Here is a 27,653-nt window from a genome sequence, read left to right as displayed (position 1 = left end):
GCAGAGTCTTTTCGAGACGCCGCTTTCGAACTATACGCTCACTGGAGGAACGTCGGCTAGTGCTAATGGAACGACATTAGTCATCGATTTGACGGAGGAAGACCTGATAGCATTGAAGGAGAAAAGAGATCTCTGTTCTAATAGAGGAAATTGCTACATGAAATTTGAAGAGGCGATGATCGACGACATGAATGGAAATGCCATCGAAAGAATAACGGACGGCTCCGAAGTTCCCATCGTTTCGAGCTTTGTTGAAGACACGTCTCCAGCCGTTCTTCGATCCTTCGAATTGGATTTCGATGCCAATACGTTGACGTTGTTTATGGACGAACCGGTCGATGCTGCTTCTTTGGACGTGTCGAGCATTACCATGCAGGCAGCAAGCAATTCGTCTGCAGATTCGAGGCAGTATACGTTGACTGGTGGCACGACGACGTCGACGAACGGAGCCACGATCGTGATTAATTTGAGCAAGGCTGATTCGAGATCTTTGAAGTCGAAAGATTTTCTTCGAAACGAAAACGATACGTTTGTCAGCGTAACGGGAAATCTGTTCTCCGATTTGGCTCGTTCTGCCAATCCTACGCAGCCGATATCAAGTTTGTCCGCTCAGAAAGCCAAGACTTACGTTTCGGATGCTACTTCTCCTGTGCTGGAGCAGTTTCATTTGGACATCAATCGAGACGAACTTATTCTCACGTTCGACGAACCGGTCCGCTATTCCACATTCAATCTAACGAAATTCACTTTGTACGCGGGAAAGAACTCATCGTTCGCATCTGTGGCACTAGCAGGTGGAAAAGTAACAATTCCAGACGAGGAGCAGCTTGGATCACACGAAGTCGTCGTCGCATTAGCAGACGACGATGTGATTCGTCTCAAGCTGAATGAGAACTTTGGTACAAACGCGGACAACACTTTCCTATCGGTATTCGCGAACGGAGTAGAAGACATGTTCGAAAACGGTATTTCTGACGTCAGCTTTCAAAAGGCGTGGTCTCACGTCGAAGACAGCTCGGCGACCTTGCTATCTCTATTCGAATTGGACATGAACGCAGGCACGATGACTCTTTCGTTCACGGACGTTATCATTCCCAGCACTTTCGTCGCAAACGAGGTCACCGTGCAAGACGCCGTCACCGCTACGTTGTCGTACAGCTTAACAACGAGCAGCAAAGCTACGAGCGAAAACGGTCACGCGTTAACGATTCAGCTATCGTCAAGTGATTTGCTGAGCCTGAATAAAATCGTCGGACTGGCTACGCGCCGAAACATTACCTACGTGCGTTTGGGTGCGAATGTTGTCAATGACTATGCAGGCGCAGATGTTAGAGCTGTGACAGATGGCAACGCTCGTCTTGCTGATACGTTTGTCGCTGATTCGACGGCACCGAGCGTGGTGTCGGCGGAAATTGACATGGGACAGGATAGAATACGTTTGACGTTCTCCGAAGTCGTTGACTTGAAATCGTTCGACGTAACGGGAATCACTGTCACTAATTGTGGCGACGTAACGTACCCTCTAACGTGCGGAGTCGTCACTCAAAGTGCCGACGGACTAGTTGTCACCATCGATTTATGTTTTGTCGACAAAAATGAGCTCAAAGCGACTGTCAGTTTAGCTGTTGATTCGGCCACGTCTTGCCTTGCAGTTGATTCAGCGACTGTGACCGATTTCGCTCTAAATGGTGTCAAATCCATCTTTGAAAATGAAACGAGGAAATTCGATGCTTTTGTTCCTGATACCGTCAGTCCGTCTATCACTTCGTTTGAGTTGGACGTCGACAGCGGCGTTCTAACGTTGAAGTTCAGTGAAACGGTCAATGTCAGCGCAGTGGAGCCAACTGGTTTAACGCTTCAGTCTGTTCAGAACCAATCGGCATCAATCAATAGTCAAAAGTACAATCTCGTTTCGGGAACGTCTTCAGATGACAATTCGCATTCAGTATCTTTGACTCTGTCTCAAAATGACCTAGACGAAGTGAAAATTTTGGAAGACTTGGCTGTGTCTCGGGCAACGACCTTCCTCTCATTAACATCTCTAACGGCAAAAGACATGGCTGGTAATTTTGTCCAATCCAAAGAAATCTCAAACGCCATACAAGCGTCGGTGTTTGTACCAGACACAACAGAGCCTCAACTCAATTCTTTTGACTTGGACTTGGACGATGGGTCGTTATTTTTAACGTTTTTTGAGGCAGTTAAAGGAAATCTACTCGATGCGACCGAAATACGCCTACAGTCGAATAAGACCTCCGATGTGATCTCTTTTGATTTAACGGGAGGAACGTTACCTGTCGGTCCAAGTCGAGTGGTAAAAGTTTCTTTTCTTCAACGAGACCTGGACGCAGTGAAATTAAATGGAGACTTGGCTACTTCCCTTTCGAACACGTTCGTGTCTTTTGGTCAGTCGTTAGTTGAAGACTTGGCGGGAAACAAGGCGCGAGCTGTATCAAGCGGCAATGCTGTGCAAGCTAGGCAGCTCCTGCTGGATACTACAAGTCCGTCTTTGCGAAACTCTACGCTGGATCTTAACAAAGGAATTCTTTACTTGACGTTCTCTGAAGCGATTGACGGACAGTCTATCAAAATAGGAAAGATCACGATTCAATCGCAGTCTGTCGAATCTTCGTCGCATACGCTAGCAACCAGCAGCGCAGACACGGACACGACAACGGCAATAATCACTTTGTCGAACGAGGACCTTGATGCCGTCAAATTGAATACAAAACTTGCGGTCTCCAAAGTAACTTCTTTCGTCAACCTGACAGCAGGATCAGTGGCCGACACCTCGGGCAACGCTCTCCAGTCCTTTTCAAAAGCCGAGCAAGTGACGGAATTTATTCCGGACACGAGTTCACCCGACTTGAAGTCATTTACGCTGAATTTGGACACGGGAACGGTGTTGTTTACTTTCACAGAAGCTGTTGACGTCAGTACCCTAAACGTGACTTACATAACGGTTCAGCACAGCAACGTTTCAGTTGATTCGTCTCACATAGTCAAACTTTCGTCCGATAGCGCTCCGGTAGGTGGCAACAATGCTGTTGTCTCTGTGAGTCTCAGCGCAAAAGATCTGAATGATATTAAAGCTAAATCAGCGTTGGCGACTGCAAAAAGTAACACGTACGTTGTAATGCAAACCGGAGCAATCAAGGACTTGGCCGGTAACGAACTTCTTTACCTGACTAAAGGAGCAGAAAGTCACTTCGAAGATACGAACAGTCCCGAGATCGACGCCTTTGATTTTGATCTTAATTTGGGCCAGCTGCAAATAACGTTCTCTGAAGCGATAGACCCGAGCAAATTCTCGGCGAAAGGAATTACGTTGCAGAACTCTCAGAACAGCGATGCTATCAGTGTGACCTTACGAGAGAGCAGCTACTCCAGTGACAACAGAACAATAGTGACGGTTTTCTTGACCAAAAACGATCTGAATTCTGTCAAGAAACTGCAGACTCTTGCCACCGGCGAATTCAACACTTTTCTTTCAGCGTCGCGTTCTGTAGCTCAGGATACGAACGGAAACAATCTCCAACCGATATCGTCTTTGGATGGTCTCAACGTGACGACTTACACAGCTGATACGACAAAGCCTCAAATCGATATGTTCCACGTCGATATTCACTACGGAAATATTACTCTCTACTTCGACGAAACGGTTAAAGTGTCTACACTTAGTTTTTCGGCAGTAACTCTTCAAGACAATATTTTGAAAAGAAATTTCAGCCTTTCGTTGACAGGCGGAACGCTGAAAACCGTTTCTGACTCGAGTGTCGTGGAATTCACTCTGTCAACGAACGATTTGAATGAGCTGTACCGACTTTCGTTGTGTACTTCAAGTAGAAACTGCTTCCTTGCATTCAGCAGCTTTTTGGTAAAAGACGCCAATGACAATAGCATTCTGGAAGTTCTCAATGGCAACGCTATCCAAGCCGACGTCTTTCAACCAGACAAAAAGCGACCAGAACTTCAGCAGTTTGAATCCTTCAATTTGAATACTGGGCAAATCGTTTTACTCTTTACCGAAACAGTCAACGTTTCCTCGGTCAACCCCGAGTCGATAACACTTCAGGAAGGAGCGGATAGCGGAAAAACGATAACTCTAACAGGAGGTACTGTAACCGGAACGAACGGGCCCACGATCACAGTATTGGTAACCGAAGATGATCTAAACAGTCTCAAGGCTTCGGTGGACGTGTGCAGCAGACAACTTCAGTGCTTTATTCGCTTCGGAGAGAGCTTACTCAAAGATATGACCGGAAACGCCGTAACGCCCGTCATCAACAAAGTTACTTTGATATCGAAGGAGTATCCGCTCTCACTCATTCCGGACACAATCAGTCCCAACCTAGTGTCCTTTGGACTTGATCTTGACTTGGGAGAATTGACTCTTACTTTCGACGAGTCGGTTGGTGCCGCTGTAAACGTCGACCCAACAGCGATAACTCTTCTAAATGCCAATGGAGGAAAAAGCGGGTACACGTTGACTGGATCTTCAGCGAAATCTGTGACGAAGACTCTTCTCGAAATTTCTTTCACCGAGACTGACCTCAACGCTATCAAATTTCAGTCTCAGTTGGCTTCAGATAAAAATTCTACTTTTATCGCCTTTACGAGTTCTCTCACGACGGATGTCACAGGAAACCTTGCTGTTCCTCTTCTCAACGGCACTAACGCTACCAGAGCGACCCAGTACACTGCCGACGCAACGAAACCTGAATTGGTGACTTTCACGTCGTTGAATATGAACACGGGCGTTTTGATTGTCGAATTCAGCGAACCCGTCGATTTAGCTGCGTTGAATTATTCTCGTATCGACTTAAGACGTCCGGGTCCAGCTGTCGGAATTGAACTGACGGCAGGAGCGGCAACGCAGTCAGCAGATGGAAAAACAGTTACAATTGAACTGGACGATTCAGACTTGAAAAAAGTGAAGCTAAATGCAGGAATTGGAACCGAAAAAGCCAACAGCGCTATTGGAATGAGTACCGGTGCTATTGAAGATGTAGCTGGCAACGACATCGTAGGCAAGACGATAACGGTTTCCACGTACACTCCTGATACAAACAGCCCGTCCCTCTTGGACTTCAACTTGGATATGGACGACGGCATTATTAGTCTAACTTTCGACGACGTGATGGATCCCAGCAGCATTAAATACACTGCAATCAGTCTTCAGAATGCCTCTTCTGGCTTCATTTCATCTTATACTCTGACACCAGGATCGACAACGAGAAGCTCCGCTGATTATGTGATTGACATCGACGTTTCATTCACGAATCTGAATGGAATTAAGAACTTGGTCGACCTGGCTGTTTCGACTGATACATCGTACGTTAGCTTGACAACCGAAGCAATCAAGGAGTATCCACAATCAGGTCGAAACGTGAACTCTGCTTTGAAGAAGGCGACAGTCTTTACTCCGGACACGACTCGTCCGGAAATGAGAGCCTTTACGTTCGACGTTGATGCTGGATTTTTGACGCTGGAGATGTCGGAAATAGTGGACTTCTCGACGTTGGATTCCACTCAGATCACGCTTCATAACAAAGCCGATCTAGACGAAGCTACAGCCAGCGTAACACTTACCGGTGGAAGTCTTTTCCCAAGTATCAATTCCCACATGGTCAATATCCAACTACTAGCCAAAGATCTGAATGAAATAAAGAGGCTTCGAAATCTTGGCGTGGCTTCGAATACGACGTTTATTTCCTTTAGCGATAAAATGATTAAAGACTTGGCTAATCTACCTAATCAAGCAATCAATTCTTCAAGCGGCGTCCAAGCATCGGTTCATTCGTTTGATCAAACGCCTCCAACTCTAACAAACTTCACTCTGGATGTAAACGGTGGAAAGCTTGTGCTAACGTTCTCAGAGACGGTCAAGGCTAGCACGTTCGTCCCAGAAAGAATCATCTTGCAAGATAAGGCGTTTTCCACTGTCAATTACACACTGACTGGTGGAGCTTACGCCAGTACAGATGGAACTGTCATCACTCTGAATCTGACCGGAAAAGATCTCGACGCAATCAAACAGCGGAGCGATCTAGCGACCGGAATCGAATCAACGTTTATTCGATTAGAAGCTGCTGCAATTGAAGACATGAAATCTAATACGCTTGTCGAAATTCCCGAAGGAAGCGCAATAAAGTCGAGTGGTTACTCACCCGATGTTGTTCGACCTTCATTGACCAGCTTCACGTTGGACATGGATTCAAGCCCGAGACTCGTATTGTCCTTCAGCGAAACTGTTCGAGCGTCGGACTTGAATCTACCTAGTTTTACCTTGCAGAGCAGCTCTACTGGAGACAAGCCGTCGCACACGTTCGAAGAGTCCGGTCAGATTGAAAATCTGCTCTATGCCGGATCGCCCGTTTTGACGGTGAAACTTTCCAACGCCGATGCTGACAGCATTAAAATCCTTGAAAAACTTGCCTTCTCGGTCAACTCGTCGTTCCTGTCCTTTACTTCGGCTGGCGCTTCGGACATGGCTGGAAACCCGGTCGTAGCAATTAATGAAACGAATGGTCTAGTAGCAGCCGCATTTACGCCAGACGCCACCCCGCCAACGCTTGTGTCATACAATCTCAATTTGAGCACAGGAGAAATGATTCTGACGTTTGACGAAGCTGTTAGGGCAAATCGATTCAATCTTCCTCTTGGATTCTTTAGAGACGGAAAGCCGGGAACGCGCGAAAGACAGCTTACTGGCGGGACCGTTGTAAGCGGCAACGGGGCAGTCGCCCGTATACGACTCGCCGCCGACGACATAAATTTTCTCAAGAAAGATCCCAATTTCGGTACAGACTCGTCGAATACGTTCCTGTCGTTTGACGTCGGTTTTGCAACGGATTTGAATAATAACACGATTTCCGAAGTGCGTCCGAGTCTTGGAATAGCTGCTTCGGTCAATGCCGACGTTGTGCCGCCGCAGCTGTCATCTTTCGATCTGGTAATGGACAACGGCAAGCTCCCGCTCAAAATCATTCTTCGCTTTGATGAAACCGTCGACGTCCTTACTTTCAAGCTCGAGAACGTAATTCTTCACGCGGCTTTCGGTGATACTATTCGTCTAAGTTCGAATCTCACAACGAGCGTTGTTAACGAAGAAAATACTGCCAACGTTCAGATAACAGTATCTGATGCGGACCGAGCGAAGATAGTCGATCGCGTTCCCTTGGGACAAACGCCGTCTTCGACTCACCTGACTGTTCTTTCGGCGATTGTCGAGGACACGTCTGGAAATGTCTTTGGGAGCTCGGTCACTCTAAATGTTTCTGATCACACCGCTGATCTTATACCGCCGTACGTAAAATCATTCGGCATTGACATGGACTCGGGAAGACTGAATTTGACGTTCTCTGAAGCAGTGAATACTACTACCATCGACTACACTGGAATAACTCTGCTTAATGGCACTTCTCCGCTGTCTCGTTCTTTCTCGCTGACTGGAGGAAGTGTTGCGTCAATTAGAGGATCGTCTATAGAAATTGCCCTTGAAAAGAAGGATCTAGATTCCCTAAAAGATCAAGTGTATTTTGCAACTGAAACACGTAGCAGCTATCTTACAGTTGAGCAGGGATTTGTACTCGACATTGGCAGCAACAAAGTCGATCAAATAACTCTCTTAGCTGCTAAAAAATCGGATTTCTTTATTGAAGACTCTACTCGGCCAGAACTTGAACGATTTGAGCTATCTCTTTCAGTTGGCGTACTGAAAATGACATTCAGTGAAGCAGTAAAAGGATCCTCGTTTACACCTACAGGATTTATTATTCAGAACGCCGAAGAAGACCCTACGCATGAATATCGATTGACTGGCGGAGAAGTCACTTCGGCTAATGGAACCGTTCTCACGATAGCTCTGTCTACAGTAGATCGAAACGTAATCAAAGGCAACCCAGACTTGGCAATATCAACTGATACGACCTTCTTGTCGCTCAAGTCATCAGCGATCACAGACACGAATGGAAACGCAGTGGAGGCTATTTCGACCGACCAAGCTCTAAAAGCTTCTGCTGTCGTACTCGACTCTAACAGTCCTCTTGTTCTATCTTTTGATTTCGATCTCAACAAGGGCGTGCTTATCATGCGCTTCGACGAGTCGGTCAACGTGTCGTCGTTGGACGTGTCGCGAATTACTTTGCAAAATTCTGCCATCGTTAGTCCTAACGTTTCCTACTCTCTGTCGACTAGCACGAGTAGCAGTGATAATAGCGCCGAGATTGTGATCGACTTGAGCAGCGAAGATCTGAACGAAATCAAACGTCTTGATCTCTGCAGCGCGAAAGGAAATTGCTATCTCTCCTACTCAAACGGCACTATTCAAGACATGACTGGCCGAAGCGTGATTGGACGAAAGGGAAATGAATCTTTGGAGGCTCTCGCCGTCATTGGAGACATTACAGGTCCAGAGATGGTTTCCTTTGTAAGCTTTGATTTAGCTGTGGGAGAAATTGTGTTGTCATTTTCGGAAATTGTCAACGCATCGACGTTCGATTTCACCGGACTGACTCTTCAGACTCTGTTTGAAAGTCCACTCAACTCGTACACTCTGACATCGGGAACCGTGGACAAAAGTAGCGACAGAATTACAATCACTTTGTCTTCAAATGACCTTGCCGCTGTGAAAGAAGACGCTAGGCTCTGTACGTTCCGGGCAACTTGTTATGCAACTGTGAAAGCAACCATGGTTAAAGACACAGCAGGAAATCCCGTGCTACCTGTTTCTGACGGTTATCCCGGCAGAATAGTACAGAATCTCATTGACGATCAGTCTCAACCGGAACTGGAGTCTTTCACGTTGGATTTGAACAGTGATAAGTTAATTCTGACATTCAGCGAGCCGGTTGACGAAAACAGCCTTGACGCTTCTTTTATCACTCTGCAGAGCAAAGCAAATTCCTCAAAAGAGGTGGAGTCCGTCAGTCTGTCTTCGGCGACGACAGGCGTCTCCAACTTGTCTGTTCTGACACTGTCTCTTCTGGAAAACGACATTAACAGCATCAAAGCAGGATCTCTTGGCACGAACAGAAATAATACGTACTTGTGGCTGACATCAGCCGCGGTGAAAGACACTGCTCGAGTGCCGAATTCGGTCAAGCCTATTACGAGCAACAGTGCCATTCAAGCTAGTAGCGTTGTTGCTGACTTGACAGCGCCAGCATTAGTTTCGTTTACTTTCGACTTGAATCAAAATATGCTGGTGTTGACCCTCAGCGAACCTATTCTTATACGCAGTTTGAACTTTACAAAGTTGTCTCTTTTTGCCAGCTCGAAGGCGAACGCGACGAAGATCACCTTATCTGGAGGCGAAGTCGACTCTGATAAGCCCGACGTGACTTCTTCAGCTGTGCTCAAAATCCGCTTGACCAATTCAGACCTTTTGAAAATCAAAACCGACAAGGCTTTCGGAACAAACACCAGCAACACGTTCCTGAGCATCGCTTCAACCGCTTTTACTGACGCGAATGCAATTTCAAACAGTGCAGTCGATAGAGTGCAGGCGGAAGAACACGTAGGCGACACAGCCAAAGCCGAGCTAGTAACGTTTTCTTTGGACATGGACGCAGGAAAAGTCACGCTCACGTTCACCGACGTTGTCCGAGGACCGCTGCTTGCAAGTGCAATTCGATTCCAGTCGTCCAAGTCGGCCGTTTTAGGGAAAACCTCGAGACTAACAACTGCTACGGATTATGATGATGATGGACCTCGAGAGGGTCACGAAGTCACTCTTGCAATTGCTCCTGCAGATCTACTTCTTATGAATATTGCGGATGGTTTGACGACTAACATCAATAATTCCTTTATGATTATTCGAGCGGATTTTATCGACGATCATCTTGGCAGAGACATTGTTCCCATCACTGATGGAAAAGCGGTTCAAGCAGAGTCATTCATTCCTGACACGACATCGCCAAGTGTGGAAAACTTCGTTCTCGACATGGATACAAGCGAGCTGATTCTGAGTTTCACTGACACCGTGAGCGTGTCGTCATTTGCGCCTTCTGAAGTAACCGTTCAGAGTTCGAAAAATCAAACATCAGAAGAGTTTGTTGTTCTATCCTCAACCCAAGCAGTTTTGTCAGACGATGCGAGAACAATAACCGTTCAACTCAACGCAGTGGACTCCGATAAAATCAAGAGCTTCGTCAATTTTGGAACGGAAGAAAACAACACGTTTTTGGTGATAACCGAACAAGCTGTCAAAGATTTGGCAGGCAATGCGCTAGTCGAGATTGTCAACGGCGAAGCTCTGAAAGCTAAAGAAGTCGTTTCTGACACGTCGCCTCCAGAGTTCATTTCATTCCACCTCGATATGGACAACGGATTGCTAAATGTGACTTTTTCGGAGATTGTCAACGTTAGCACAATTCTCCCTGCAACAATTTCATTGCAAAGTAAGAAAAATGCAACAAGTGATTCGGCATTGGTTTCCCTAACAGGAGGTGTCCTTCCATCATCCAACGCTCGCACTGTGAGCTTAGAGCTGACCAGTGCTGACTTCGACCTTTTGAGAGTAACAGCAAATTTGGCAATCAGTCGCAGAACGACGTATCTTTCTGCGTCTTCGAACTCCGTGTCTGATATGGCTGGCGTGGGATCGTCGCCTGTTCCGAAATCATCTGGAATATTGGTCACAACCTTTGTCGCCGACACCAGCAGACCGGAAGTGCAAAGCTTTGGAATCGATATGAACTCTGGCTCTCTTGTAATCACCTTTACGGAAGCTGTTTTCTATTCAGACGTGAAAACTACAGGCTTTACTCTTCTTGCGGCAATGAACAGCAGCATCAGCTATACTCTAACTGGGGGAACCGTACCGCTTCCCAGTGGAAAATCTTACGATATAAGTTTGAGTCGAAAAGATTTGAATGCCATCAAAATTCAGTCCGGTCTATTGGTGTCCGTAAACACTGCGTACGCGTCTTGGACTGAAAACGCTGCAAAAGACGGTTTTGAAAATACGCTGGTTCCTCTTACTGCGGAATTTGCGCAGAAGGCTGCCTTCTTTATACCAGACACAACTCGTCCAACAATCGAGCATTTCAACCTTGATCTAGACAGTGGAATAATGACGATCATATTCACTGAGGCTGTGAACGGATTATCTCTAAATTTGTCGCTTTTCACTGTGCAAGATAGAGCTTCGTCCTTTGCAGCATCTAGGTCGATAAAAATAACGACGGTTCTTCCTTCTAACAGTCAAGAATTTAATATTGCACTGGCGAGGGACGATTTGAATGCCATCAAGAGCCAGAAAACGTTGGCTGCCGCAGCTAATTCCACGTTCATCAGTGTACTGCAAGACGGCGTCAAAGACATGAATGGCAACTCTATTCTGTCAACGTCGACAGGCAAGTCAGTTACCAATTACACGGAGGACACGTCTGTGCCAGTTTTGCTTGACTTCGACTTCGACTTGGACAATGGGCAACTTAAGCTAAGATTTGACGAAAGCCTCGACGAGACGAATGTGAATGTCAACGGTATCACTCTTTCGAACAGCGCAATTAGAATTGATCCAGCTGCGTTTCATCGTCTCACGGGCGGCGACTTCGAATTGGAAGAGTTCAAAGCCACTGTCGTCATCAATCTCACCGCTTTCGATCTTAACACAATCAAAGCTAATCGTCAATTGGCTACTAAGCCGGCAAATGTCTTTGTACTTTTGGACAACGCAGTGGTTTCGGACGTCGTGGGAAACAAAGCCGAATCTGTATCAATACCACACCCGGCCGTAGTGCGAACATTCACAAACGATTCTACAGGTCCAGTGCTGGAGAACTTCGAATTGGATATTGACGGTGGAGTACTCGTACTCACCTTTTCTGAAGTCGTCGACTCAGACTCGTTCGATCTTTCCCAAGTGACTATACAAGGAAGCGAGTCGGAATTGAGTGGAATCACCTTGCCTACGAGCGCAGTAACGAATTCTTCGCTAAGCACTGTGACCGTGAAGCTTTCTTCAAAGGATTTGAATGCCATCAAGGCGAAACCCAACATTGCCTCTGCTCTGAATAACACCTATATTTCGCTGACATCTAGCACCGTCAAAGACACCGGAAACAATCCTATCAAAGCCATATCGAATCTTTCAGCTAAACTCGCCGAAAAGTTTATTCCTGATACGAGTGGCCCTGTTTTGCAGGCGTTCGTCTTCAACGCTGATCTTGGCAACGTGACGCTATACTTTGACGAAGCAGTCGACATCGGGCGTCTGAGTTTTCCAAGTCTTACCTTCCAGGACAACAAAACGAGGAATGATTTCAACTACACTCTCACTGGGGGCACTTTGGAAACAGGAAGTAATTCTCCTGTTATCAACTTTAAGCTTAGTCCCATTGACATCAACGAAATATATCGGCTGGCGTTGTGCACCAAGTCGAGCGACTGTTACCTAATTCATTCGGAAGTACTAGCATTCGATATAACTGGGCGTCCCGTCAGTGCAAGAAAAGACGGCAATGCTCTCAAAGCCAACCGATATCTTACTGACAAAAACTCTCCAGAACTCAACGCTTTCGTGACGTTCGATTTGGATTCTGGCGTTGCCGTATTCGAGTTTTCTGAAACGATGAAAGCAGAGTCGCTGGACTTTACGGGATTAACTCTGCAGAAAAAGGTCACGCTTTCTCCATCGTACACTCTTACCGGTGGCAAGATTTTGTCTTCAGACGGAACGAGTATAGAAACGGAACTGTCTTCATTTGACTTGAATAATATCAAAATTCGAAAAGACATCTGCACCGATGACGTCAATTGCGTTGCAAACGTGACAAGCTTATTTATTGAAGACATGGCCGGAAATCAAGTTTCAAGCGAAATTCTCGCCGTGACAAACTTCGTACAAGATACGACGAATCCGACTTTGATATCCTTTGACCTAGACATGAACCGAGGCCAGTTGTCGTTTACCTTCGACGAAACGGTCGCCGTGGCTACATTCAAATTCTTGTCCGTTACTATTCAGAATGCGTTCAACGCGACTGTCAGCCATGATCTCAACGGTGGAACTCGTCAAACGACGATCGACGGACCAGTAATTGTCGTCGATTTGAACAACAACGATTTTATTGCTCTGAAGGCTCTCGACTTAGCCTCGTCAAAGAACGACACTTATTTGACGGCACTGTCGGGAACCGTTCAAGATTTGGCTCTCGTTGCTAACGACGTGAGTGCCCTTGTCAACGCTGAATCGAGTTTGCAAGTGAACGCTTACACCTTGGACGTCATACGACCGTCGGTGTCTCGTTTTGCTAGCTTGGATCTCAACGCCGGCTTTATGCTCGTTGAATTTTCCGAACCGACAGACATCGACTCGATCAACGTGCAAAGTTTCACCATACAGTCGACGTCTTCCGGAGGCGATACGTACTCTTTGACTGGGGCAACGTTGAAGTATATCGATTCTAACAGAAAACTTCAAGTTCAATTCGATCTGTCTGACGCCGATTTGGAAACGTTGAAGTTGTCATCGACTCTTGCAACGTCGGTCGACGATACGTTTTTATTCGTTTTGGACGGGGCGGCGAAAGACATTGCCGGAAATAATCTGACTGCGGTTCCCTCTTCAAGAGCCATCAAAGCTGCTTCGTTTCAGGTTGATTTGGGAGCGCCAGCTCTACTTTCCTTTCAGCTTGATATGAACACCGGACTTCTGACGTTGTCGTTTGATGACGTAGTCGATATTTCTACTTTGAATTTTGCTTTTATAACACTACAGAACGATCAAAGCAGCAAGGAGCGGTACAGTCTAACTGGCGGCTCTTCGAGCAGTCCTGATGGATATATTGCGGCAATTAATCTAACGGCAAAAGACCTTAACGAAATCAAGAAGCTGCGAGGCTTAGCCATATCAAAAGAATCGACTTACCTCTCTCTAACAGCGCAGGCTATAAAAGACATATCAGCTGTTCCTGTAGTCAGCATCGTTCCAGAGGAAGCACAACGAGTGACGAACTACACTGAAGATACAACAGAACCGCAGCTCGAATCTTTTAGCGTCGACATAAACGATGGTTTCATCGGTTTGACGTTTTCTGAAGCTGTCGATGTAAAAACGATGGTTGCTACTGAGCTCACGCTGCAAAGTAGCTCCAACCAGACCGACGCTGCCGAAGTCTTTACTCTAAACGGCGGCACGTTTGTGCCGAATGATACTAGTGTTGAAGTGAGCCTGTTCTTCTCGAAGTCTGATCTGGACACTCTCAAGCGACTCTACAGTCTTGGAACTGATCTGGGGAATACGTATCTCTCTCTTACCAGCAAGTTCGTCTTCGACATGAACAACAATTCGATTACAGCGATATCGTCTGCCAATGCTCTCAATGTGACTGTCCACGTTGAAGACGTCACGCCTCCGTCTTTGGTTTCTTACGATTTCGATCTTGACAATGGACAGTTACTTCTTACGTTTTCTGAAACTGCGCGCGCTAGCAGTATCAAATCAGACAGAATTCAATTTCAAAGCAATTCGAGAATTTCGGTTCGTGGAACAGAATGGTTGCGGTTGACAGGCGGCGTGGCAACGAAAGAAGACAGCACTAAAATCAACGTCACTCTGACAAAAGGAGATTTGAATGCAATTAAAGCTTTGGCATCTTTAGCTGTATCAGACAAGTCAACGTTTATTACACTGTTATCTGGCGCCGTTGAAGACATGAACGCAGTGCAAATTCTGGAAATATCGAACTTGACTGCTCTGGCCGTCCGATCCTACGTCAAAGACGTTACTATCCCTGAGGTAGAAACGTTCGACTTGGACCTGGATGCCAACCGACTGACCATTCACTTTTCTGAAACTGTAAAATCCTCCTCACTGCGTTCCAGATATGTGTCGCTGCAAAGCGACTCGTCTCGACTTGCATCAGCTGTTTACAATCTCACAGACAGTTCGGCTACTGTCGATTCCGCATCTCTGATTATCTCCCTCAGCCAGAACGATTCAGACAGAATTAAAGTGCTCGACGATTTAGCTGTTTCAGTCAATTCGACGTATTTGGTTCTGGACTATTTAGCCATCACGGACATGAATAACAATTTCGTCAAGTCTGTTACCGTCGGGAGAAAGGTTTCACGGTATGTCCCAGATACAACACCGCCGAATTTGCTCGAATTCAAGGAGCTAGACTTGAATCAGGGCACGTTGCGTCTGCTGTTTGATGAAGCGATCAGAGCGTCGAGCTACGAAGAACTTCAAGCAACCGTGCGAAATGGGGCTCCTGGTGTTTCGCTGCGCCTTCTTACTGGGGGTGTCGTGAAGAGTTCCAGCGGTGCCGACATCACGCTCGATTTGGATATCGAAGACCTGAATGCAATTAAGGCACTTCCTGACCTAGGCGTTTCTACCGCTACGTCTTATCTTTCGTTGAACGATTTGGCATTTGCTGACATGAACGGAAACCAAGTGGTGACTGTGCTGCCTCCAGCTGCGCTTCAAGCGTCGAAACATATCCAAGACTCGACAGCTCCCGAATTGGAAAGCTTTGACTTTTCCATGGCAAGCAATCTGCCTCCGTTGCAGCTTTTGTTGCATTTTAGCGAGACGATTAACATCAGCGCCTTTGTTGTGACAGAGATCACCCTGCAGCTGAAGAGCAACGTGACGGGCGTCAACGATTCGTACACTCTTACTGGAGGATCCTACGAAATGGTGCACACCGCTGACGTTACTGTGAATATCACCGATGGCGACTTTTCCGCCTTGCAAGCTCGTTATCCTCTGGCTTCCGACAGCAACTCGACCTTCTTAGCTGTCACTAGCTCTGCAGCCAACGACATGGTGGGCATTGCCCTTGTTCCAATTTCCAAGACGTCTGCTCAAAAGATCAGCAAGCACACAGCGGATTTGACACGTCCAACTCTCTTGACCTTTAGCCTGGATATGAACGTCGGCGAACTGCTATTGACGTTTGACGAAAATATCAATCCTGCGTCGTACAAGCCGGCGCGATTTACCATTCAACCCAGTACGACACCAGCTGTTCCGTTTTACGCCTTGACGGGCGGAGTGGCTTCTAAAGCCGAAACAAACGTTATATCTGTTTCTCTCACAAATGATGATCTAAACGAATTGAAGAAGAAAGTTGGACTGGCTGACTCTCGAAATACTACCTTTATATCTGCGGCTGTGTCGGCGGTGCAAGACCTGTCGAACAACGACCTTCACTCCGTGCCATCAAGTAGCGCAATTCGGTCATCGATTTTCGTCGCCGACGTTTCTGCGCCGAGATTGCTTGACTTTGATTTGCAGCTTGACGCCGAAGTTCTTACGCTTTTCTTTTCCGAAACGGTCAATGTGAGCTCCTTCGACGCCTTTGGAGTAACAGTTCAGTCAGCTCGGTCTAAATCGGCAACCGCTTATCAGTTGACAGGAGGAATCATCACGACACCGAATGGACCTATCATCAAACTCAATCTTTCCGAAGTTGACAGAAACGAGATTAAGGCTCTCACCGATTTGGCAGTAGATGCCGACTCTACCTTCCTATCCATCGAGCGTTCAGCAGTGAAGGACATGAGTGGAAATCGAGTAGCTGAAATTGAGATTGAGGACGCGAAAAAAGTCCGAAGTTACAACAATGACACGACACCGCCTAGGCTACTTTTCTTCGACGTGAATCTGAACGACGGCACAATGACTTTGTCCTTCGACGAAACCGTCGACGCATCAGAATTCCTCGTAAACGACATCACCGTCAGAACGTCGGGCGATTTGAACACGTCTACGGCTTTTGTCCTGAGCACAAGTACTGTTCCAGCTGCTGACAAAGCCGACATTGTCGTCCGTTTCAGTCGGGCCGACTTGAACGAAATCAAACGTTTGCAAATATGCACGTCGCAGTTTGACTGCTACATAACGTACTCGCCGTCACTGGTTGTGGATATGGTGCAGCTGCCTCTAGTGGCCTCGGTAAACGGGACCACTGTGTCAGTTCGCAATTACACGCCGGACAAGGCCAAACCCGAATTGGACATTTTTGCTGAATTCGATTTGCAACGAGGAGTCATGAAACTGGAATTCACCGAAACAGTCAACGCGTCGTCGTTGAATGCTACGGCTTTGTATCTGCAGACTCTCTTTGAAGATCCTATCAGTCGCATAGCTCTATCATCGGTAGTTGTATCGGAAAATAGTTACGCGTTGACCCTGACTCTCAGCGACAACGACGTAGTCAACGTCAAGAAAGACAAGCACTTATGTTCGCGACGCGGAACGTGCTACATTTCTATGTCCGGTTTTGCAATACGCGACATGGCCGGAAATTGGAACAGTCCAATTGTTGATGGATCTCCGGGAAAGATAGTTCAGGTGTTTGTCAGTGACCAGCAGGCACCAACTTTGGATTATTTCAAACTGGATTTGAACAGCGGAATACTGACACTCGGCTTTGACGAAGTCGTAGATCCCGCCACTCTTGACACCAGCGCTATTACTATTCAAGGAGAAAACGCGACAAGCAACGACGATCTGCGATACACGTTGGAACCAAGAGGCGCGTCATCAAGTGAACCAGGCAAGGAAATAAAGATAACGCTGAATGCAGTGGACCTGCGGAAAATCAAAGCGTCTGCGTTCGCCAAGGACGAAAATACGACGTACATCAGCATTCGAAGTAGCGTTATCAAGGATATGGCCTTTGATGCCAATCCAGCATCGGCTGTAGCCAGCTTGGCTATTCTTTCAAACAACTACGTTGCAGATGCTACAGCGCCAACCTTGAACTCGTTCTCTTTGGATTTGAGCACGAATCAGCTTCTGCTTACCTTCGACGAACCTATGGACGAATCATCGCTCAATTTCTCGAAATTCCAGCTTCACACGGTGTCAAAGAGCTTCAGTCTTACGCTTACAAAAGGAAATATACAGAGTCGAGTAGACTCTACGGTTTTGGACGTTTCTGTGAGCGATGCAGACGTGGCAAGCATTAAACTTAGCGATTCGTTTATTGCGAGAGCTAATGAGACTTTCCTTACTTTGGCTTTCGGTGCCCTGAGCGATCTCGGTGGTGTGGAAATACGCCCCGTCATATCCAAAGAAGCTAGCAGCGTTGTAACAGACACAACACGCCTGAGCCTCGTCGAGTTTAGCATCGACATGTTCTCTGGACAACTGAATTTGACTTTCAACGACGTCGCAACGGCGAAAACACTCGATCCCACGGGATTGACGCTCCAAGACGCAGCCAAGGCAAACGTGGAGTACACGCTAAAGCCCTCGAGCAAAGTGGAAACTTCGAAATCAGGCCACTTGCTTATTGTTCTAATATCTGGCTCAGACCTCTACAACATCAAGTCACTGTCCGGTCTCGCCGAATCCGAAGACACGACTTATCTGAGAATGCAAGCAACGACTGTTGACGATTGGGAAGGCAAAGACGTTTTGGCAATAACCGATGGAAATGGTCTCAAAGTGAAGAACTACGTTCCCGATACAACGGAACCTGTTTTGCTGTCTTTCAGCATTAACATGACTTCGGGTGAGCTTGTTCTCAGCTTTTCAAAGGCGGTCGACGCGGACAGCACCGTTCTATCTCAAATTACCCTTCAGTCGAGCAGCAACATTTCAACTGCCGCATCTGTGCTTTCGCTATCTGGAGGAAATGTCAGGCAAAAGGCCGGAGGTCTTCAAGTTGTCATTGAGCTCGACGCAGCCGATCTCAACGCTATCAAAGCAGATTCGAACATCTCTACAAAACAGGGAGACGTTTTCCTCAGTCTTCCCTCTGGCACTGTCAAAGACCCGGCTGAAAACAACGTTACAGGAATTGACAGTCAATCGGCTTTGTCAGCTGGCGATTTCGTCGAAGATGCCGCTTCTCCAACGCTAACGGGCTATACTCTCAATCTGTCCAAAGACACGTTAATATTGACTTTCTCCGAGACGGTGATCCTCTCAACATTTAACGCTAGCCGTATAAGTGTTCAGAACCATCCAAATGCATCAATGTCAACTGCTAAAGTGTCTTTGAGCGGAGGAGATGCCTCGCTTCAAGACTACACAACAATCACTCTCGCTCTAGACAAGACGTCTATAGACTATCTGAAGACAACTGCCAGAATTGCCAGTAGAACGTCTAACACCTATTTGTCTTTGGAATTGGGCACCATTCAAGACGTGAACGGCAACAAAGCGTCTGCTATTTCAGAATTTGTAGCCCTCAGAGCGGATTCCGTTGTTGACGACGATACTGCGCCGTCGCTCGAGTCGTTTACTTTGGACTTAGCATCGGACAAACTGATTTTGACGTTTACAGAAGCCGTGAAAATTTCAACTCTGAACGTTTCGGATCTCATCGTTGCAAACTCTTCGTCGCTTTCTTTCCAGGCGACTCGCCGTCTTACAAAGGGAACATACCCGTCGATCGATGCTAGAGAAGTGGAAGTCACCCTCGATCGAGTGGACGTAGATGCACTGAAGATCGGATCAAACTTGGCGACATCGATCAACACGACGTACTTGAGCTTCACCGGTTATCTCGTCTCGGACATGGCTGGTTTAGCTGTGAGGCCTCGCATCCTGTCTAATCCTATCAAAGCCCGAGAAGTGATATCTGACGTCAGCGCCCCGCGTTTGACCTCTTTTGATTTGGACTTGAACGGCAACGTTCTGCGCCTCACTTTCACCGAGCCAGTCGACGTCGCGACTTTCCAACCGGACAAAGTGACGCTTAGCGACGCTAACGAAACGGTGTCGTACACGCTGACAAGTTCGTCCTTTATTCTCGACGAATCGTCTTCAATTGTCTCTGTGATTCTTGGACCGGCCGATCGCGATGCCATACGAACGAACGATCAGCTTGGCGATTCGAAGCAGACGACGTTCGTCAGTCTCGGCTCGGGCGCTTTCCGTGATACCAATAATAACAGTCTCGTGGAAATGCTTTTCCCCATACAAGCAAGCAACATTGTTTCCGACAGCTCGCAGCCCACTCTCGTGTCATATTCAGTCGATCTCAATTCGAACAAAATCACTCTCACGTTTTCGGAGACACTCAATATCTCGTCTCTAGACATCAAAGGAGTGACTCTTTACAGCCAGTCTAATACTTCGTCTGGGGTATCATACGAGCTTACCTCAGGAAGCCAACCAACAGGGGCGTCCACTTCGATTCTTGACGTTTCTCTTGGCATTGTCGATGCAGACTTTTTGAGAAGCAATCCTAACATCTTTTCCAATTCGAAAAATTCTTATCTCACTGTAGACGCCGACTTCGCTCAAGACATGGCTGGAAATGGAGTGGTCGGAATCGTGTCGCCTGCTCTAAAGGTTTCTGACTTTTTCAACGACACAACTAGGCCCAAACTTGTTAGCGCCGTCTTTGATCTCGACAACGGAATACTCGATCTCACCTTTAGTGAAACGATTAGCGCTTCTTCACTCGATCCCTCGGAATTATTCGTTCAAGACAAAATCAGTGACTTCGTCGCGAGAATCGACTTGAAAGACAGCACGTTTGTGTCCAAAGATTCGACAATCATTCGTCTCAATATTGCCAAAGATCGGTTAAATGCTATAAAAGTGGCTAGAACTCTGGCTCTTTCTGTCAATACGACATTCGTCGCCGTTTCGAACAACACAGCAGAAGATCTCGTAGGCCTATTTACGTCAGATCGTGATGACGCCGTGGAAGTGACGAAATTCGTTCCGGACACGACAAGACCGACACTTGTCGGCTTTTCGGTCAACATGAACGGAGCAAACGTGACTCTGACTTTCAGCGAAGCTGTTGATTCGTCAACGTTTAACATTTCTCATCTGCACTTTCAGAATAATGCCACAGCTACCGAGGACCTCTTTCTTTTGACTGAATTTGCAAGATTGACTGGAGATGGCGCAGAACTGACATTTGTTTTTACTGCAGCCGACTTGAACAGACTGAATGCGTTGCCTTACTGCACCGGTGTCAATGATTGCTACCTGGTCTACACGACTGATCTTGTCAGCGACATGGTCGCACTTCCACTGAATCCTCTAGTGAATGCTACGGCAGTGAAGGTGACTGACTTCGTCGTTGACCGGCTGGCACCGACTCTCGTCTCTTTCGAGGTGTTGAACTTCAACGACGGAACCTTTACGCTGTTATTTTCCGAAACAGTTCGAGTGTCGACTTTAGATCCATCAGCTGTCCAAATCAAAGGATGGTACAACGATGATAATCCCCGCGATATTGTGAACCTCACCGCCGGCGCTACGACAAGCGTCGATGGAACGAGAGTCGTCGTCACTTTCTCCGCTGCCGACCTCAATAGCATCAAAAGAAATGTTCGACTGTGCAGCTCTCCAGGACTTTGCTACATACGATTTTCTTCAGATTTCGTTGAAGATATGGCTGGCAACGACGTTGCCGTGCTTGCTGATGACGTAGCGAACCGATTGTATTCGTCGCCGACGAGTATCGTTGAGGATACGACGGGACCTAAAGTGCAGTCGTTTGACTTGAATTTGGAAACAGGCGAATTGACCGTGACGTTAAATGAGTTCGCTCTCGAAGTCAGCTTTGATCCATCTGCTATAACTCTACAAAGTGCTTTCAATTCAACAACGTCTTATACTTTGACAACTGGAATTGGAAACGTGAACGCCGGAAACAACCCCTCCTTCGTAATTCAACTGAACGCAGCGGATCTCAACGGAATAAAATCTATTTACGCATTGGCAGCGGACGAGAACTCTACGTATTTGACGGCAACGGCAAGTCTAGCTCGAGATACCGTTTTCGTTCCTCCTGGTGGCAACAGAGCCGTTCCGCTTGTAAACGGAATAAGTGCGCTGCAAGTTCGAAATTACGTGAAAGACGAAACGGATCCCACTGCTATTGACTTTGTCAGCTTAGATTTGGGTCAAGGAACAGCGGAAATTGAGTTCAGTGAACCGGTGGACTCGAACTCTATTGATTTCGGCAGGATTACTTTGCAAGCCAGCAGCTCTGGCGGCGAAGCTTTGAACCTCACCGGAGGCATAGCAAGCCTAAAAGACTCCGATCCAACGATTCTTGTAATTCAAATAAACAATGCCGATTTGCAAGATATCAAGCTCAATTCGGCTTTGGCTGCCAGAAAAGGAAACACTTTCCTGAAGATTTATAGCGAAAGTGTAAAAGACAGTGCCGGGAACCCCGTTTCAGCTTTTGGACCCGATCAAGTGACGACTTACAGAGCAGACAATCTAGCGCCCGCTCTCTCGGCCTTTACTCTTGACATGCAAAACCGAATCTTGACTCTGACTTTTGACGACGTCGTCTTACCTGATCAATTCGAAGTAACGTACATAACGATCCAGGGCAACGCTGCTGGAACAGGCGATTCTTTCTCTTTAACTGGAGGCCGTACCAGCAGTCCCATCGGTTTCGAAATTGCCGTTAACATCACAGAGGACGACTTGAAGGAAATCAATAGATTCCCCGACGTGGCAACGAGCAGGGCGAACACTTTCATCACGATGAGAGCCAGTACTATAACGGACGTCAGCAGTCTTGGAAGCGTTGCCGTTCTCAATCCAAATGGGCGACAAGCATCTGAATTCCTCCCCGATGTTGTTCCACCTACGATTATGTGGTTTAAGCTCAATATTACGGAGAGGCTGCTCATTTTCCGAGCGTCAGAAATTTTATCGATAGGTTCATTTACGCCTAGTGGCTTTACCCTGCAAAGTGGAATGAATGCCAGCGAGGAAATGCTCGAATCATACAGTTTCGCCGACTTCACTGTCTCGGAGACAAAGACTGAGGTCTACTCTGTGGAGCTATCAGCTCTCGACATTTATCGAATCAGCCAAAGACCTATTCTCGCGTCTTCTCTCGACACGACGTATCTGTCGGTATCGCCTTCTGCATTCACCGACGCCGGAGGCAATCCTGTCGTCCCGATATTGGCAGAAAATGCTCTTGCAGCTACTTCACTTAAGTCAGACGTCGATGCTCCTATTCTTTTGACTTTCACTCTAGACGTCAACGAGGGCGAGTTACGACTGACGTTCTCCGAAACGGTCAATGCGAGTACTCTCACTTCCAGCACATTTACTCTTCAAAACTCCAAATTCGTGTCGTCTGATGCCGACAGGTTCGTTTCGACGGAGGGAGAAATTCTCTATGACGGCAAGGAAGAAGGATTCGTTGGCTCAGGTGTGATTCGTCTCAAATACTCCCCGGCTGAATCGGACAGTCTCAAACTAAACTCTCGCATTGGAACAGACGTCAATGATAGTTTCATCTCGTACGCCGCCGCTATCGTTCAAGACATGAGCGGCTTGCCGCTGCCCGGAGCTCCGAATGGAAATGCTCGCCAGGCTACGACTGCTATACCAGATACGACGGGTGCTAAGATCTCCAGTTACAGTTTTGATATGAACAGCGGAATCATGGTTTTGACCTTTGACGAGTTGGTTCGAGCGTCAACATTCGTTGTCTACAATTTGACTTTGGTCAGCTCGAGAGACGAACCTCGGACGAGTTTTACATTCACCAGCGATTCTTACACGACGACAAAGAGCGATAACAGAACGTTTGTCGTCATTATTGGACCCAACGATCTGAACAGACTCAAGGCTTTGACTAAGGTCGCAAAAACGAAAGAGACGACTTTCTTGTCCGTTGGTGGAGAAACCGTCAAAGATATTCTGAACAATACAGCTTTCATTGTACCACCTAGTGATGCTACCATAGTTTCAACTTACACAGGAGATTCTGTACTGCCTGAACTGCTGTCGTATGATCTTGATATGAACCTCGGTGTGATGACGCTGAACTTCTCTGAACCTGTTGATACAACGACGATCGATTTCTCTTATCTCGAACTGCAAGACGGAGCTTTAGGAACGCAAACTTTCAGATTCGATCCTGATAGCCAAATCACAGCAAGAAATAATGCCTACATCATCGAAATAAAAATGTCAACGGAAGACCTCAATAAACTGAAAGGTCTAAGCAAAGTGGCTCTTAGTTCTGCATCGACTTTTGTCACAATTGCGAGAAGCTTTATTCAAGATACAAGCGGAAACAACGTTTCGGCTATTGTTGATGGTTCAGCGAAGCAAGTGAAAACATATGCACCTGACGTTGAAAGACCGACTCTTCTATCTTACGAGCTCGTCTTCACTGAAGGCGTGCAACCTGTTCGATTTATTCTTCATTTCTCCGAGGCAATCAATTCGTCGTCAATCGACCTCAAAGAGTTCACGTTCCATAGCGTGTCTAACGTTTCAGATGGTTTGAAATTTAGCAACTTCACAAGTGCTTTACCTCAGGAGAATCTAGTCGATATTGAAATTGTAATTAACGACGCGGATCTACGAGCTCTGAGGAAACTGGTGCCCTTGGTGAATTCTAATACGTCGACGTACCTCACCATTCCGAGTACGGCTGTGAAGGACATGGCTGGGCTAGAAATTGTTCCAGTAAGCAGCTTACCGGCTGCAAAGCACGAAATTGAAATAGTTCAGCCCCGTCTTTTGGACTTTGACTTCAATCTAAATACCAGCATTCTCACGATGACTTTCACAGAAAATGTGCGCTTTGATTCATTCGATCCGACGAAATTGACTATCCAAAGCGCAGCAGATACCAGCGGCTCTTCCTATACGTTCCACGACGAAGGAACTCTCACGCGAATCGATGCCTCAGTCGTTCAACTCAAAGTGGGCATACCTGATATGGACGGAATACAGAAGGTTTTCAATCTCGCGACAACAAAGGCGAGAACGTTCATGTCACTAGGCGAAGGGCTTTTTGGCGACGACTATCTCAATCTCGTTGAAAGCATCAGTGCAAGTGCGGCGAAAAATGTCAAAGACTTTACGGCGCTTACCGGACTTCCTTATCTCGTGTATTCGAAGCTCGATCTCAACGGAATTAATCCTCTCGAACTTCAATTCCATTTTACAATCAACGTGACCAGTTTCAACTTCACGCAAATCAAACTTTTCAACGCGACAAGTCCTCCGCAGAAAACCTTTACGTTTACGTCGGTTAGCATTGCTCACGCCGACAGTGCTCTCGTGAAGTTGACTCTGACAAAAGACGACAAAACCGAATTGAAGAAAACGCCCGGAATAGGAGAGTCGCCGGCCAATACGTACATCTCGTTTGGCTCTTCTTTGGCAAAGGATATCAGCGATCGTTCTGTCGTTGCTATACTGGAGACGAGTGCTCAGCAGTTGGACGAAGTCATACCAGACACGGCTCCGCCTAATGTCGAGATCTTCGATCTGGACGTCAACGAAGGACGGTTGACTCTTTTCTTCGACGAAACCGTTGATGGCACGACGTTCCAAACGACGGGTCTCACTTTCCTCGACAAGAGCAAAGCGGCGGTGGCTCAGTACACAATGAGATCAAGCACTTTTACCGCTGGCTCTGATGTGGTCAGAATAGACGTGAATCTGAGCGACGAAGATCTGAACGGCATAAAGGGGGCTCTTCTTTGCGACGCTATTCCGAACTGTTACCTGACGTGGGCAAACGGAACGATCGAAGATATCTTTGGATTAGCAGCGATCTATCCTGGCGATGGCAACGCCGTTCAGGCAAGACAAGTCGTACCAGACGTCGTTCCGCCGAAACTAGAAAGCTTTGCCGAATTCAACCTAGCCGAAGGGTCAATGACTTTGAACTTTTCCGAGGCAATGAATGGCACGTCGCTTCAGCCTTCCAAGATCACATTACAAGCTTTGTTTGAAGATCCTCCCAGTAAGCTCACTCTCTCAGGCGGCCAAGTTATCAACGGCAACCGAAGAAACGTTGTCATAAGACTAAGCTCAGACGACCTTGCTACCATTAAAACGGATGGACAACTGTGCACAGGAAGGGGAACGTGCTACGTGACAATCGAAGCGGAAGCAATGAAGGATATGTTTGATTTGCCTGTTCCAGCTGTCTTGCGCGGTCTACTTACCGCTCTGTTTAAGGAAGACACGTCGCCGCCTGTTTTGCAGTCTTTCGATCTGGACATGAATTCGGGCTCTCTGATTCTTCGATTCGATGAACCGGTTGATGCGACGACGTTCAATCCCCAACTTATCACTTTGCTTTCGAGCGTTTCGAGCAGCGCAAACTACACGCTAACGACGAGCACAAGCAGCGGCGTCGACGGCAATGCTATTACCGTCACCTTGTCGCCAGAAGATTTGGAAGGCCTCAAGTCTATGTCGTTTACGAAAAACCAGGCTAACACTTATTTGTCCGCTAAAAGCGGATTGGTGAGCGACTTGGCACGAATATCTAACTCTATAGAAGAAATTCCATCAAGCAATGCACGAAGAGTGGACAATTACGTAGCAGATGTAACTCCTCCTCAAGTACTTTCTTCCAAACTGGATCTTGAGTCGGATACTCTGGTGATAGACTTCGACGAGCCGATTAAAATTTCCAGCGTTGATTTGACAAAGCTTCTAATATCTTCGGACGGCGTCTCGTATCGGCTTACAGGCGGTGTAGTAGCAGAAGCACCCGCCTACGGATCAAAGACTTTAACAATTGCTCTTTCCAAAGCCGATCTTATCGAAATCAAGCGAAATACGAGTCTTGCTGTTTCGGCTGACACGAAGCTTACCATTTTTGAAGGTTTCGGCTCTGACACAGCGGAAGCGAAATTAGCTCGAGTGAACGAAACGACGTTCAGCGACTTTGTTCCAGACGCAAAACGACCTTCGCTGATTGGTTACTCTCTAGACATGCATCTGGGTCAGCTCGTTTTTACCTTCGATGACGTCGTCATTGCTGGATCGTTTAGACCTGAAGCTGTGACCGTGCAAAGTGCCGTCAAGCGAGTAGCAGGGCAATGGGTGACTCTAACTGATGCCAGCAGAGCGCCAGGCGGACCTGACTACACGGTTCTTGTCAACTTAGGCGATGATCTACGAAGTATTAAACTAATAGAGAACTTAGCAACAGAAGCAGACAACACTTTCTTGACGCTGAGAGCTGACGCATTTGATGATCCTCTGGGACTTGACGTTGTATCTATCACAGATGGCAACGCTTTCAAAGTGACAACATACACGGCCGATTCAGTGGCTCCTGAACTTCTGGACTACGATTTTGATTTAGATAGTGGAACGGTAACTTTGACCTTTACCGACTCTATGGACGACAGTTTTGTAGACTTCAGTGGAATTACGTTCCAAAATTCTGCTAGAAACCCGAGCCTGAAATACGTTTTAAGTGGCGGGGATATTGAGCTTCGCAGCAAAGGACTAGTCGCAGTACTTCAACTTAGCAAGGACGATCTCAACGGGCTCAAAGCAATCAAGCGTCTAGCAGATTCCGAAAATACAACTTTCATATCTCTGAGCAGCAAAGCGTTTAGAGATATTGCGCTAAACAACGTGACAGTCGTCAGTCCTGCGAAACAAACCGACGTTTTTGTCAAAGACACAACCAGACCTGAACTCGATTCCTTTACACTGGACTTGGACAATGGAGAAATGACACTAAGCTTTTCCGAGACCATTAACGTCGATACGTTTTCATCTGACAGCTTGAGTCTTCAGAGTAGGTCTAACATCTATGGTGGAGCGACGACGACACGCACTATTTCGAAAGTCCCACTGGAGAAAACTCCACGTGCCGTCGTGTCTATTGTTCTCGCTATTGACGACATCGACTTTCTGAGACAGTCTTCCAAAATAGCTACGAATGTAAATGATACCT

The 27,653-nt window shown here is 46.9% G+C and overlaps 1 protein-coding gene across 1 annotated transcript in view; it reads left to right on the top strand.

Moving 5' to 3' along the window:
- Window positions 1-27,653, top strand: part of LOC136190795 (uncharacterized) — an 82,447-nt gene that overhangs the window by 14,124 nt on the left and 40,670 nt on the right. The window contains exon 2 of the mRNA XM_065979061.1: window positions 1-27,653. This exon is cut by the window's left edge and continues 13,886 nt beyond it; it is cut by the window's right edge and continues 40,670 nt beyond it. Coding sequence (XP_065835133.1) covers window positions 1-27,653 — 27,653 coding nt within the window.

Source organism: Oscarella lobularis, chromosome 8, assembly GCF_947507565.1.
Source record: "Oscarella lobularis chromosome 8, ooOscLobu1.1, whole genome shotgun sequence".
Classification (NCBI taxonomy): domain Eukaryota; kingdom Metazoa; phylum Porifera; class Homoscleromorpha; order Homosclerophorida; family Oscarellidae; genus Oscarella; species Oscarella lobularis.
Note: the sequence above shows the minus strand (reverse complement) of the source record. Positions and strands in the feature narration are given on the sequence as shown.